This window comes from Bombus affinis, chromosome 3 (genome assembly GCF_024516045.1).
Source record: "Bombus affinis isolate iyBomAffi1 chromosome 3, iyBomAffi1.2, whole genome shotgun sequence".
Classification (NCBI taxonomy): domain Eukaryota; kingdom Metazoa; phylum Arthropoda; class Insecta; order Hymenoptera; family Apidae; genus Bombus; species Bombus affinis.
In genome coordinates this window covers 17,486,525-17,502,163 of record NC_066346.1, presented here as the reverse complement: position 1 = coordinate 17,502,163, position 15,639 = coordinate 17,486,525, and the positions used below count along the sequence as shown (strand labels likewise).

The window sequence follows — 15,639 nt, the reverse complement described above, 5'->3', positions numbered from 1 at the left end:
ACATCGTTCAAGCAAATAGCTGGAACCGGAAGGAAACCTCGAAAAACGAAAACAGCAGCGAGGTAATCGATACGATTTTCGACAAAATGACCACTAATTGACCACAGGATGGACGCCGTTCAGGGCACGAATTTACTACCAAGGGGTTAGTAAAGGGCAAACTCCAAACCATCAGAAATCATAGAATGTCAAGCAGAGGGAATTGAGCGGAACTTCTCATGAAAGATCGCGGTGGTTATCCACTTTTTGCGAATCTGAACAAGCGATACTTAACCTGAAAGAGCAACACCAGATGCTTCGAGTTACCTTCGTGCTCGAGTTGATTATTTCTTAACAGGATATTAAGAAGATACGCTTCATTGGGTTCAAATTCGATGTCCTTTTTCCCGACAATCTCGGAACGGCTATACTATATGTTAAATACAAGAATACTCATGGGACGTCGGCGATTAATTCGAGGTTGATTTGACGTTATCCGAGACGACGTGGTCAGCTTACGAAAAGTAAAATCGAAGGTCGACCTCTCGAAAATTCGTTGCTCGTAGAACGACGGTGGTCCATCTAAATTTTAAAATGATGACTCTCGTGGATTAAAAACTCGTTGAACTTCGAATGGAAAGGCGGATTCGGTTTCCCAACAGCTTTCGAACAATGAAACTCGTTCGTACCGTAGAAAAGTGTTCCGAACTATCCTATTTGTGCAACAAAGATCGCTTATCAACACTCGAACGAGATTTATCCCATACGTTGCGTCCTTGATTTCGAATCTATGTTAAAATTCGTATTGTTCTTGCTTAAGATAGCATCGAATTCGTTTTACTTTTCGATTATTCCGAAATTTCGATTACTCGGATGAAGCGAGGAAATTACTTTTACGGGGGATATCACTGTTTATGTAGCTCTCGCGGCGAGCTGACGCGACTCGGAACTAAGTACATAGACGCAAGTAGTAGCGAACCACTTGAGAAAAGCGTCGCAGATGTCTTCCGAAACTTTTTAGGTAAGGTCTGACCAGCGAGTTCTGGCTGGCATCCTGGCCAAAGTTTCCTCATTTTCCACGTCACGTGACTTCTTTCTAGCTATTCGGCGAGGTAATTTTTTTGCTGTAATTTGACGGACCACGGAGCTTTTTAGATGGAATTGTGGTCGCGGTAAAACTTTACAACGTACAATGCAAAGCGATTATCGTCGAACGAAAGAGAAACGAAGACGCAGTAACGTCGATAGAACGATGCGATACGATTCTTTCGTCGAGGACGCAGATAATATTTAATCTTGAAAGATTTCGAAAGTTTGCAAGTACAAGGAAACGATAGTAGCTACGCACCGGCGATATTGAAGTTCATTTAATAGCATCAATTAGAAACGGTTACCGAGAGAGCTGTGGTCGATGATGGCAATTTCGCCATGGTTACCCGTTGGTATCGACGTAACACAGTCTACGAAAAAAGAAGGTGTTTTCGCGCGAAACCATCTGCGTTCCTCTTCTTCCTTCTCCTTTTACTCCCACTCGAATCTCCCTCGCGGCGTTTCCCTCCATTCACGAATTGGAAGAGGGACTTGCAAAGGCTTTATGCATGGAAATTGCCATTGGCTGCTCTTCAAACGAACTAACCCCTTTGTTTAAACGCCTGTTCCGTGGTTCTGAAGATTCCAACAGCTGGATACCCAGCGTCTAAGGAACCAGAACCATCTCGAACCCCCTGGGCAAACTTTGCAAAACCTCTCCGAGATCGCGTATTATCGAGATTCGATTCGTTCCCATGGCCGGTGAAACGCGTAATTTATTTCATCTTTGTCTCGTCGTCGCTGCGGATCTTTCCGCGTCCCTTTGAGACAAAGCCGCTCGAAACGACCGCGTTCGATAACGCGATACAAGTATAAACACGATCGGCGTGAATTCGCGGAGAAATGCTTTTTGGTCGTGATACTTACTCGGTGGTTTCGAGGTACTGGAAGACTCGGTAAACGGGTCGTCGATACATGAAGAGATGGTCCTCGACACGCTCCACCATCATCCTAAAACCACTTCATTCGAAACGGTGGGTCACTGATCATCACCCACCACTAGTCACTGTTTTCATCGGCACGGTGAGGAATAGAACACTTCGTTCGAGAACGTATAGGCGTGAAATAAATCTTCAGGACGGAAGACGCGATTTTCTTGTTTCCACTGTTGTCTCGCTATAGCAGTGTCCACGATTTTATCGAAAGAGTTCTCTGAAGCAAGAAGAGAACGAATTTTCGAAGGAAAGCAGTCGGTTCCGATGTCGGTAGGACTTGGAGCGTCGTGCACGAAGCGGCGGAATTCAGTGGTACCTCGATGCAACTTCTTCGTTTACCGGTGATGTTTCTTCCCTTTCCGGTGCATTTGCTGCACCGCCACTTTCGAATCGATATCGTCGTCGGAAACACACACCGGAGATGCACTGGAAATTTTAACCGTCCTCTTCTTCGATTAACGAGCTAGCTACTGGATCTACCGAACTCGCGATTCTATATTCCACGGCTTCGATGGATTTCAATTTTGATCTCCGTTGAACGACGGTTTCTATCGTTGCTTAATAACTGTGAACAACCATCGACGTAATTTTAAAACAACTATCTTTATGCGAGATAATCGCTTTCAAGCGAACTCCTCCCCCAGTTCTTTCCAGTACCGCACGGGAAAGTGGAAAAGCTAGTTTAATGTCCTCTATCGCGGAGCGTGGCGGGAAGATACGGGTGTTCTTATCTAAGCCGTTGCTTCATCTTTCCAAGCGTCGGAAACTCTTGTTGCGCGATTTGCGAGTAACTTCCAAAGCCGATAGAGATCTCGCGTGCACTCGCGTACGTCTATGAGGACGAACCTAACCTATCCCAAAGGCAGGGGCACCGCCTAATCCTGGCCACAGACCCTCCAGTCCCGTCACGTAAATTCCGCCAGAACCGGACATAAACATGAAACTATTCAATCGAGATATTGACTGTTCGTTCCACGAAACTACGGGAACAGTATTTTCTGGGGCGAATTTAAACTTTCATCGCATTCGAAAAATACCCTGGCAGCAGAGGGATTCTCTTACAACGAGTTTGACTCGAGTACTTTCGAGAAACGAATATCTATGTTGGAATGTAGTTTATGGCGAATGGATGAGAGAGATTTAATTCGTGAAAAAGCTCGCACGACTCCCGGTAAGGCATGCAATCTATTTCAAGATGGACACCACCCACGTCTGTCTGCAGTCTCCGCAGGGCCGACTACCGCAGTGTTATTCCCGTTGGTACGGTAATTAGCCTGCAAATTTTGCGAACATTTTCGCCGTGCTAAACGCTCCGTCTACGTCGGCGAAAATCGGCTTTCTTTCGCTTCGATGCATATGTGTATTTAGAGATAAGAGAGTGGTCGTGTTAATGAAATTCAGAGGGGTCCCGCAGGATCGAACGACTATTCGATTAATCCACGTTTAAACGTAGGGAAACTAAATGGTCTGGGGGAACGAAACGTGTTTTATCATGGACGGCTTCGTAATAGTTCATAAATATTCCCGAGAGCATTTTTCGGCTTAAAAAGTTATCGCAGAAGAAAAGCGTCCTTGGGACGATATAAAGTTACATTCGCGTCGATTCGGTTAACTAAACGTTCTCCTGGATTGGAGAAATAAAGCCGTTTCTAAAATTATACGATTCACAACCCGGAGAACTTTCGAGGAACTTTAAGATTTTGTCCCTATAGTTACCTCTTAACGATACTATAAGATTTGGCGCTTCGATACTCGGAATAAGCGATTAATATACTGGCGGTTTATGCGCGAAGAAATTCGAGTTGAGAAAAAGCATCGTCGAATCGAAAGAACGAGGACATTTCTGTGAAAATTCGAAGCGGCTAGTGACGGTACACGCGTGCTCCGCGCACGAATCCAGCGTGCGCTCGATTTTGCGAAACGTAACCAAGCTCGTGTCGCTGACCGAATCAAGGTCGTGCAACCTTGACACGGCGCTTCGAAATCTTCCTCCTCTCTTCGTCACCCACCCACTGGTTTCGTACTTCACCTTCGGCTACTTCCTGTCGCATACGTGCCGATATATGTATCGCGATTCCTTCCAACTCCTGACATGACAAACCCGAGTACCGCACACTTCGTACAACTTTCCTTTCCAGCCAGTTTTTGGTTACCTTCGTCGGTTCCTATCTCATCCCTCGAACCACCTCGTCTTCCCTTGTCGCTCTTCGAAACTTCACTTGAATTCACATATCGATGTCACGTATAAAAGTGGAGAACTTCACAGGAAGACGTAGAAGTCGCACAAGCGAACACAGGACGCAAAGAGGGAACGGCTCGTAGCACGCTTCCAAAGGACGCGCAGGACGCGCAGGACGCGCAGGACGCGAAGGGCAAGTAGCGCGGATAGCACCGGGTTTCGGATTGGCAAGTTTCGTGGAACGCGATAGGCAAACGTGTCGTGACCTTGGCTCGGTGTTGGGAATCCGCGAAACGCAGGCGAATGGACGGCTTCGGTGGACAGCGGGATGAATTCCCGGAGCGGAATCGTTGCTCGAAAACGAGCGCCTAGCAACAGCGTATCGCGAGAACGACGCGCGCTCGTCGTCTCCTCGGTTGCGTCAGGTATACGTTTTGCCGGTTCAAGGGGAGCAAGCGCTTTGCTGGGTGCGGCAGCCTGCGCCGCGACGCCCGGCGTCCTTCCCCCGGTACGGCTCACCCACCGAGCCTTTCTCCCTTCATCCCTATCTATCGGCCTCCCTTGGTTCGTCGGCCGCCTACCCTCGATCCTGACACGGCTCGCAACCCCCGACACACACGGTTCAGGGGCGAACGTTTGCGTCCGATCCTGCGAGTTCTCCTCTCCTCTGTCCTCCGTATTACTGTTCTCTCTCATTCTCTCTATTACCCGTAGACCGTTTGTCACGGTACGCGCAACTATTTGCATCGAAACGAAAGACAGTTGTTCGCATTTTTCAGGATTGCGACAGCTTCCAGGGGTAAGTATCAAAAGGTTTGGAAAATTGGAAAGGGCTGGAAATGGACTAGTTCGAAGATTGCGAGTGTTTTCTGCCTGGCAGTTTCGAGCGGTAGGATTCCGCGTGATGCGTTGGATAGAGGTAGCCGCGAACTCGCTGGCGAAGCATCTGGGAACGTCTGCCAGCGTTTCGAACGTTTGCCAATGCGGTAGCCGCAAGTTCGTTCGTATCTGAACGAGCAAAGATCCCGTACCATTTGCCAAATTAGTTTCACGCTTGTTATCGAACCGTTCGAATTAATTTCGGCGGTGATTCCGTAATAGCTGCGCTTCGAAACCGCCGTGGAAACTCGGGGTTTCGCGTAAGGATGCGTCCCTGAGCGAAGGACAAACTCGGCATCCCCTGGAGAGTCGAGTACTGGAATAACCGCAACATCGGCCGACCCTACGGAGAAGCATAATCGACGAAATTAACTCGATTACTCTCATACAATGTTCGCGCGTCCTTGAAACCTACGTTGTCGAGTGTTATCGTCAGACTAGCCTAACATTTCGTAAGTTCGAAAACAAGAGTTTTCTCAGACTGCCCGAGTGCGTTTGCAAACGCGTTCATTCTATTTCCGAAATAATCCTTTAAACCTGGAAAATATTAAACCTGTCCAAGCTGTACGCTACAGCTATATACGTACAAACGGACTGAGAAAACAATTTACCGTCAGAGCCGTTCGTTTCGCGCACAGCGACGAGTTAATTCACGTAGTTATTTTCACGAGAGACGGGTCGTGCGATAATGCGAAACTACGATGCATCGAGTGGCCGGAGAGGTACGCCCCTGATAGCTGAACAACCCTCGAGAGCCGCTAGTCGGAATAGCCGCAACCCCGTTCGAGCCTATGCGCATATATAACTCTCACGCTACTTCCTGTGACTACGAATGGAATATTCACTGTGACCGAAGTGTGCGCGTTGCAGCTCGCCTAGGTCAGAGACCTATCCGCAACCTCTTGAAAATTTGCGCGTACCTGTGTGTCTGGCCGGCACGTTGTGTGCCTGTGTATCGGGACGTTCGAGTGACTGAAACCACGATTCGTACATATTGATCTGATCAAATATCGTTAGAAACGCCGGCGATGCGACCACGAATATCGGAAGAATATTCGCAACAGCAATGCCACAGCAAGTTGTGTCTTTCAACGATATTATATTCGACCACGTGCTGCTCACAACCTGTTACGACATCCAGTCGGATCGATACGTTTGTAGTAACGCGAGTTACGTCGTCAGGACTGCCTGGGCAGGATTTAACGATCCGATGGGGCATAAGATTATCGCGGGGACAGACGAAATGTCAAGGTTTAATTAATCCTTTTCGTAGACAATTTAATTATCTTTGCGACGGGATTTGCCCGTCACACGAGATTAATACGGCATACAGGGGAAGGTAGACAACGAAGTTATGGACGAAATCAAGTCGACTTTCGCGACTCTGTTTCGCAAATACCGTCGTCCGCCTTTTGCGAGCCACGATAGCGAAGCAATTACGCCATCCTCTTCCGCTAGTCGTTTTAAATAATCAAAAGAGCTTGCGAGCTCCGATAATTGTTACTTTCGACGAAGGGTTGGGAACCGGTCTCAGGCTTCGGCTGGATTGACTTTTTGTTTCGAAAGTTACAACGGCGAAACTTTCGCCAACCTCGGTTCTTCGGTAACTCTGGAAATTAGGAACGATTCGATTCTTCGTCGTCGACGTAATATTCCGTCGAAATAACGGTCTGTATCGGAGCTTCGATATCGAGGATTTCTAACAAGACAATTAAGAGGAAACGGGGAAGCCACGGTACCAATAGGTACGTATACCCTGTTCTCCTATGAGCCTAATTCGATTTATCTGTCGATTGGCGTGTTATCATCGAACACAGACGGTCGCGAGCTAAGATAGACGCGAGATAGGAAGTATTTGGAGTAATCGGCCGAGAAACGAGAACAGAAATTGCGTGTTGGAGATGCGTTCTAGGACGCGATAAACTCGCAGCAGGGAAAGCAATCGCTATCTATGGTTTTTCTCTTGTTTGAAACGACGACGATAGTATGCCCTGTCGATTCCCGGGAAATTAAAGTCTCTCCTGTATAAAGCCGGCGGCGAATAGACGAACAACAGAGACGACAGGAAGAATTCGTAGGTTTCGATACCGTCAATATCCCAGAATTCCTGGCACGTACGTAATCTTGACGCGCTTGCATCCTGTACGACAACTTCGATTCGGAATAATACCACGGAGAAAAATGACGTCGGCCGTACCGCGATCGATTCCCCCTTTTCTCTCTCTTCCATTATTTCTCTTCGAGAATTTCTCTCCGCCTTTTTCCTTCTCGATGAAAATGGGAAAATTCTCCAGTTGGCTCCGTGGTTTAATGGAGAACCTTCTCTCAAAAATTTATCGAGAAAGCGAGAGAGGCATGATTTCGTCGGTGAGATAAAATATTTAATTTTGTCCGAAACGGGTGAAGCGGAAGCTCGAGGACGACACGTTCGAGAGCATTATCGCCCCAGTCTGGACCAGTCTCGCCCCTTGTTCATCGTTAGATACCCTTGTTGATACGCGGCTGCCCTGTCGAAAAAGGGAGATTCTCCCGCCGCGCTGTGTATGTATACGTATCTCCGATGCAAATTAGTGTGCGACGAGAGAGCATACTGTTTTTCATGCATCCCTCTCCGATCCCTCTTCAACCCCTCTCTCGGCCGTCCAGTCCATTCCATTCGTTTTCTTCTTTTTGGATTGGCCTCGTGAGAACGTTGAATTATCGATCCATGGCTAGTCCAGAGGCATCGTCGTTGACAGCTGCCGCGAGCACTGACGAGAGATTAAAGTATTCCGCAAGGCAACGCGGAGAAACGACTTTCGCGTGAGAAGCTTCTCCGAAACGCCGCGTCACCATGATAAGGTTTCATGATTTTAGGCATTGCATGTTTCTCGATCCCGTCGAGCCCTGTTTCTTCGGAGGCGCATTTTTCCACGAGAGAGTTTCAACGGTAATTAGATGACTGAATGCACGACACGGCCTTGAACTTCGAACCGTCGCGCCGTGCACCGATGTGGCGGCAGAAGGCATACACGGTATGTCGCGCATATACGCGCCATCCGGTCCGCGACCGACAACGAGCAACGATTCCTCGCCCTGCCATCCCTTATCATTTACTTATCGTCCCTGTCTTTCCTGTCGGCTCGTTCGTTTTATTATTACGCATCGGGACAAACAGATTACAGTTGCGTGGACGTGGGCTACGCGGAATATTTCGGTCCCGACTGACATTGCACGCGACCGGCTCTATCCGCCACGATATCGTCTATCGTTTGACGTAAGTTACGATTATAAAAACAAGATAATCGTGGCTCAAATTCTTTTCGTGGAACGAAGCTTCGTCGTAATTATCTCGAAACTGATTTTTTTTTTAATGGACATGAGAAGCACCGCGAAGATCGTGCGATTCGAATCTACGCAACGAGGGTATCGCGGGTCTTGGGAAAATTCACGCGGTTCTCACTATAAATCGCTAATTGGCCAACGCATTTCCATGGACGTGTGTTCGAATCGAGCCCACGGTTCATTGGCTCTCTCGTTTCTGCTCGATATGTTCGAGTTTTAGAGGAGGTAGCGACTATGAATTTTCCCGTGGCCGATAGATACGGTACGCAATAGCGACAATTTACGAGAAGGGAAACGCTGAAAATTATGAAATTGCTCGCGTTCTCGTGAATCAACGAGTTAATTCATATCGACGAGGCTCTCTCCTTTTTCGCACGGCTCGATAGCACAGATGATAGATGCGGCTCGTGTATCGCGTAAGAGCAGAAGCGGACCGTTGTTCCCGCCTCCGCTTCACAGAACAAAACGAACCGAAGCGTAAATAAAACGCCGATAGATTCGCGGCGCGTTACGATCCACGGACAAAAGTATCTCCAAGTTCATCGAACTAGGCGCGCGCACGATAGGCGAACAATGGCCATCGAGCGTTCGGATGCGTTTCGTCCCGTTGGGAAACAAGCAACACCGGCTCCACGCATCGCTACTTTCACACGCGGTTTCCACAAGTCCTATTCTATCCTTTCCGTCGTTCCGCTCGATTGAGCGACGTGGACTATCGAATTAAGGTGGATTTACGCTTACTATACGGCGCGGATCATCACGCAACGGCAACATTACGTACCGTACGGTGGCGGATAGCGTGAACGGTCTCGTTTAAAGCCCATGTTTCAAAATTCTGTCGTGCCGGCGCCGTTCCGTTACTGCTATGTCCACGCTTATACGAACAGCCCTATCTTATTTCTCGCAAAAATGTTTATTGGAACAGAACCGTGCCGTAACCGTGCCGTGCCAGAGAGGATAATATAAATCCACCTTTACGCGATGTTCAATCGCAACGCGTTACGTCGACCTACAATTAACGGATCGAGCGTCAAGCGGGTGAAGGTAAGAGGATTACCGCGAGACAGGATCATCCGTCGGAAGCGGAGCACCTAATTACCTCTTGTACCGTTCAAGGTTCCGAGATAATTTTTTTCCTTTAGAGTGAACAGGATGCGAACAGGTTTTTCGGTACAAATATCTTCAGAACCGGACGTTCTTTCCCTCGGAAAATTGTATTATCAATTCTTGTTTGTTTTAGCGATGGCAAAATGGTTAGGAATGCGAAAAAGTCGAACGACCGTTACGAATACGTCTGATCGGAGGCTAATACTCAGTAGCCATAAACGATGCCGTGTATGGCCTATCGCGGCACTTCCGGTCCCCGGTGTGACGGACATGCACGCGTCCGAGTGAATATATGCGAGGAATACAGACAGACTCGCGTGTCGAAGGTGTATAGCGGTGGTTTTGAAAAATGTATACGTGCCATCTCGCAGCTGCGCCCTCATAATTATGCGCTGAGCATATTCGGCGAGTGACGACGGTGGTCCAACATGGCGGTACGCGTCGTGTGCTTACTCCTTTTCCTTTTTCGACGGTTATTGACAGGTGATTCAACGGATGGAACATCGGACGATTGTTCTCTCTTCGTAAGCGTGTTCCGTAAGCGATTTTCAACGACACGTGGCAAGGAAAGGGTTGCGATAAAAAAAAGGAAAAAAGACAGAAACGAAAATAGACATGTAACAAATACGGGAGCAGAGAATAGGGATATGCGTAATATCGCTATCGTCGTCCACGGAAACAGTCATCGCGAGTCTGAACGATCTTGGTCGAATCACGAGGACTTCTCTGAAAACCAAGCTGAAGCATGTTCGCTTCTGCTACAGATTTAGCCGAGTCTACCCCTCTTCGTAGCTGCGAACTCGAGCGGAATCGTCGAGTCGGACACGCTACCTCTACCACGGGAAACAAAGAGTTTCCGCGGAATTTTTTTTCGGCTCGTTAATCGCCAGCGATTCCACGCTCAAGTCCGCTCGACGCGTTGCCGTTATTCTACCGTTCACGATTGCTCCTTTTTGCTACGGATTTAGAACCTTGGGAAAGGGAATAGCAAAACGCGAGCATAGAAGAGAGGCGTGGCCGGCCCTAAGCATTACCATCGCGACGCGTCACAGGAAACCGCACGGTTCTTCGTCTGCCTTTCGAAGGGATCCTGTGAAACGCAACCTAAGGCGCGACTTCTCTGGAAGAAAACAATCGCGCGTTATGCGCGCTCGGCGTTAAAACGACTCGCCCTTTTTGGAAAGACACGAGACTGATTCGACTTGAAACTACGTGCGGTAGCTTCGAATTGGCTATACGATAATTGCAAATTAGACGTAAGTACGTAGGTGGGTGGCCCTCGTTCTACTTACCACCGGGTTATGTTTCGTTCGAAAGAATTGCGAATCTCTTTTAAAACGAGATGGTCTAACTTCTAACGAGTCTGAAATTACGCGGCTTATATTTACCGATGAAAAAAGAACGAGTTTCGTTCTAGCTGGAACCAAAGCTCTAATAAACTTCAATGACGTCGGAACACGCGCAGTCGGAGTATAAATCTCGATCTTGGCACTGGCGCACGGTGCAATAAAACAAAGATCGCGCGTTCGTATACGATTCGCGTATTTGTATTCCAGCACGAGCACGTATCGATACCCTTGCCGCTTATAACTGGTCGCGCACGGTCGCGAGCGAGCAGAGACGAGCGAGCTGGCGAGCGAACTCGTCGGCGCGTGAACACGCGCGTACACCGCGTGTATCTCGTCGACATAGATACGCAGAAGCAACCAGCACAGAAACAAGACGCTCGTGTATATAAATAGCTAGTTAGGGTCGATGGACAGGCTAAAGGGGCGGACGCGAATCGTGAGAGCGTGGATTCATTTACCTGCACCAGCGATCGGCGGATCGGTCACGCTCGTCGATAAAAAACGACTCGTTCGTCAAATTCTTGGCCGGTTTGCGCTTCCTGGTGCCAACAAAATTGCAAATGATCGTACGAATCGAATGTACGTTACAAAGTATCGTTCTAAACGCTAACGAGCATGAACGAGTCGTAAAACGAACGCGGATGATTCGAAGTTAGGACGGGTGGTGGAAAGTAACAGGGCGTGGAAGCAGAACGAAACGAGGGGTGATAGTTTGATATTGTTTCAGATTCGATAAACGAGCGAGGTGACGATATCTCGAACCTTGTTCCTTGTTCGACCATAGACGTCGAGACTTTAGTCATCGAGGAAATGTCAATAATCGGTACATCGATGCAACTAGGTTCGGAGGAGAAACTGGCTCGATTTTAAGAAACAAAAATACACGAAATCGTTGATCGCATTATAGTCGGTGTGTTTATCGCCGTGGAGTGGAAACTTTCTCTATTCGGATTACGTGGCATTTTACCTGACGCGTTCTGTGAATCATTCTTCCGAGAGACGGATGAGCAAAGGCATAGTGGCATCGATCTAAAAGTCGATATGAAAGAATTGTACGCGCCAGAAGGATTCCCGAATTTTGCGACGTTTTCGTCGCCCGTGTCCTATTTCTTCTTTCTGTTTCGTTCAATCCACGTGACAGTTGGGAGGAAACGAAGCGGCGAATGAAACGAACGTCAAACGCTAGGCTGGCAACAGTTTCGTTCGGTCGAAGCCGAATCGATCGACTGATCTCGTCATTCGACCGTGCCCAGCATTCCCGTTAGACGCTTACGTACAGTCTATGAATGTCGGTTGAAACTGAGAAATCAAAATCGTCGAAGAAATCGTAGGTGTAAATTCATGGAAGAACTAATCGTACGCGATCGAGGTCTTCGAACTTGTGTTTTCCCGATTGTTTCGTCGCGTGAAAAGCCGACGGAGAATGGCGAGCAACAACGACGACATCGACGACAAGCTTGTGTGTCGTGAAGAGGTTTTCAGTTGACCAACGTGTATACGTATAACGCGCGTCGATGAGACGCGTATTGTGCTCGGGTGAAATGCGAGCAAACAGTTGGATGCCGCGCTAGCGAAAGTTTGCCGTGACAGAAAGCTCCGATAAGACTACGAGGAAGCGCCGTTTATCGAAAATCAGACGACAGACTGTGCGAGAGCCACGAGTAGGCCACGGACATCGTGGAAAACTGCCAACCCTTTGCCGAGATAATAGCACGGCGATCGAACCTCCGACGTTTGTCGAGGTAAATAAAAATATTCTCTAACTTTACGTAAGATACGCGAGTAAGCATCGCTAGAAGCATGACAACGACGACGAGTTTTATATACCGAAGAAGAAATGATCGTTTCTCGTTACAACGATGAAGGCGTGACAACGTCCTTATTACTTCACACGGAATTAACGCCACTTTGTGCGGCTTCTAGCGGCCCCAAAATGGGCATAAAGAGACGGTAAAAATACGACGATTATTTTCGGAACGAGTCATGGAAGCCGGTTGCACCAATCACGAACCTCTGGCTCCGACCAAGCTGGTGGACTACGCGTACGTTGCTAACCATAATACTATTCATTTTCAACGGTTTCTTCCCGCCACGCTAGTTAGGCGCGTTCCTCGATCAAGACCATTTCGATGCATTTCGCTCCAATTATTTCGGTCTATCTGCTAATTGCACTTCGCTCAATACTTTATCGGCTCTTTCGACCCCGTTGGAAATTCTGCTGCACATCTCCACCAAAATCCCTCGATCGGTCACGATCGAAACGAAACCTCTAATTAAAACGTTTCTATCAGGCATGATCACTCGTATCGTTTACCTTGGATGATCCCGATTGATTCGCGCGCGATCGATGCTAGCAATCTCATTGGTTAAACCGGAGACACTAGTGACCACTCTGTTATCGAAGTTACCCCCGCGAAACGTTCCGCGTAATCGGTGACACGTTCCGGCGCGAGATCGCGGCAGCCGATCGACGTCTATCACTGGCAATCGGTCGACTGATAACTCGATGACGCTTCGTTGAATGGCGCGAAGCGGAAGATCGAACAGCGACGTCGAGAGGAAAAAAACGCGAGATAGAACGCGACGGAAGACGAAAGACGGAGGGTGTGGGCCTCGTTTCTTTCGCCTCTTCGATGTAAGCAGCCTTGCAGCGAACCAGCGACTGTCTCTTCTCTATGAGAAGCTACCGTGTCTCTCACACACGCACTTCTCGCTCACGCACTTCGCTCTCTATCCCTCTCCATTTGCTTGCTCCTCCCTCTCTGTTTCTCTCTCTCACTCTCTCTCTCTCTCTCTCTCTCCCTCCCTCTTTCTCTCTCAGACCGCTGCTCCCTCGCACCAGTTAACTCTACCGTTCCCTTGCACTGACGCGCAACGGACCCTTCATCCTCATCGCTCTCACCGTTTCTCTACTCTTCTTACTCTCTCCATTCGTTCTTTCTTCGCCGACTACGCTTTCGTTGCTCTCTCGTTCACGCACTTCGTGCCTCTCTCTCTTTCTTTCTTCATTACCGATCCTCGCCGCCGTGATCGTTCTCTTTCCTTCGCACATGCGACGAGCGTGCGAGCATACGGGAATCTTCGCGCGTTCACCTTTTTACCTTACGGCCGCTTGATTATTTGCTCATCCATGAAACGAAGAAAGTGTGCGTGAACGCCGCTCGGGTATTGAACATCGCGGGGGTAGCTGCATGGCATGGTCGGGGCGATACGCGACGACACCTTCCGACAGGTGTTGCCGTGCGACAACCTCGCCGATGCACGTCGAGCACGTGGGGCAGCCTGCTTCAGACATGCCTCGATACCTTCGATGAGTAATAACGAACCGTTGTAGCGCTGTATTATTTGAGATCGGCAGATCGCAGAAAGCTGACTTGAAAGGGTCGTTGAAATATACTCGTATTACGAATTTAATCGTCATTTCCACTGATTTTCGATGATATCATTTGGATAATGGAAATTGAGAAGCTAGATAAAATCAAAGAGCCGTGGCGCCAGGAAGTGTCGTTCCGAACGGCTAGTAAATTCATCGGCTTTTTCGTCGCGGTAACCTTCTTCCGTTCCGCTGCAAGTAAATTAATATCGATCGGGTTTGGATCGTAAGTATGGGATCCGTAAATATTTGATGTTTGCCCAAACCGGAGAGCTCGCACGAAATTGAAATTCACGGATGAATTTCATTTACAAGCAGTAAGATTATACCTGATGGAATTCGTCGTCCTACCGGCCATGGCTTGTAGAGTAACGCATTTTTTGACGCGTTCTTTTTCAAAGTTCCAACTTAAAAACACGCAAACTGCGATAGCTAGATGTAAATAGGGGAAGGGTCCAGGTTTGGTTGGTTGGTTCGAATGACACGGCCATTGTCATGCGAAACTCGAAGGGGGCTCCTTTACGAGCGGCTAGCTAACGTCAAGCAGTCATGTCTGCTCTTCGGTTCGCTGGATATTAAATTCACCTAGGAATTCCACTTCTCCTTACGAACAAAGCTTCAGGGCGAGAAAAGACAGACGCGAGGCTTGGATCGTTCGTACTTTTTACGGTCCCTTAAATTTCGAGATCTCAATATACCCGCATCATCTGGTTCACATACCAGATAATCTTCGGCGCGAACAAATCGATTCGAACGACGGAATAGCCTTTCTAATATGGCAAAGAAGTACAGCAACGCCAAGCGCAGAACAAGCTAGATAGCGACAGTTAGAAATCGTTGGTGAGTGCGAGCGATTGAAAACGGAACTAAGTAATTCGAGGGAAATGTTACACGCGAAAACAAAATTTACAAAATTTACGAAACAAAAATCGTATATCGCGTGTCTGCGAAAGCACAGTTTGTAAGTGGACCGCGCGCGGCGACGAAAAGAGCGATCCAAAATACAGGCAAACTATCACGCGAGAGGAGACAACTGTGGAAAAAACGTGACACGTTATTCTTTCCATCGAAAAATATTTTTGCATACTTCCCACGCAGATAGAACTTTTAAGGTCAAATGAACATTCGAAAAAGAGCTTTGACTGGCAAGAATTGAACGAAAAAATTCACGGAGCTAGACTTGTGCAATTTGTACATGGTGAAACGAGTCGGGTAGCTTTGCTCCTTTGAAAATTAGAGCAATGGAGAAGACAATAGAAAAGTGGCATATAAAACGGGAAAAGAAAAGAGGTGTTTGCACGGAGTCAATTGGTCGAGGATGGGACCACAGTCGTGCGCCTACCAATGACGAAGAAACAAAGGACAAGGAAAGAAACGCAGCATGATACCGCGTGCATCGCTTTTCTTCTTCTGCTGCCATTTCTC

At 48.0% G+C, this 15,639-nt stretch overlaps 1 protein-coding gene across 4 annotated transcripts in view; it reads right to left on the bottom strand.

Annotated features, from left to right (window-relative positions):
- LOC126914262 (focal adhesion kinase 1) overlaps positions 1 to 15,639 on the bottom strand; it is a 38,315-nt gene that overhangs the window by 15,609 nt on the left and 7,067 nt on the right. The window contains exons 1-2 of one of the 4 annotated variants that reach the window (XM_050717918.1): positions 13,156 to 13,508; positions 1,936 to 2,568 (exon numbers count right to left, since the gene is read on the bottom strand). The exons of 1 other annotated variant lie outside the window; for it this stretch is intronic. In XM_050717918.1, coding sequence (XP_050573875.1) covers positions 1,936 to 2,018 — 83 coding nt within the window. In that variant the 5' untranslated portion in view covers positions 2,019 to 2,568; positions 13,156 to 13,508. Of the gene's footprint in view, positions 1 to 1,935; positions 2,569 to 4,156; positions 4,662 to 13,155; positions 13,509 to 15,639 lie in introns of those variants that run through there. 2 more of the 4 variants (XM_050717920.1, XM_050717919.1) reach the window with 2 other exon arrangements.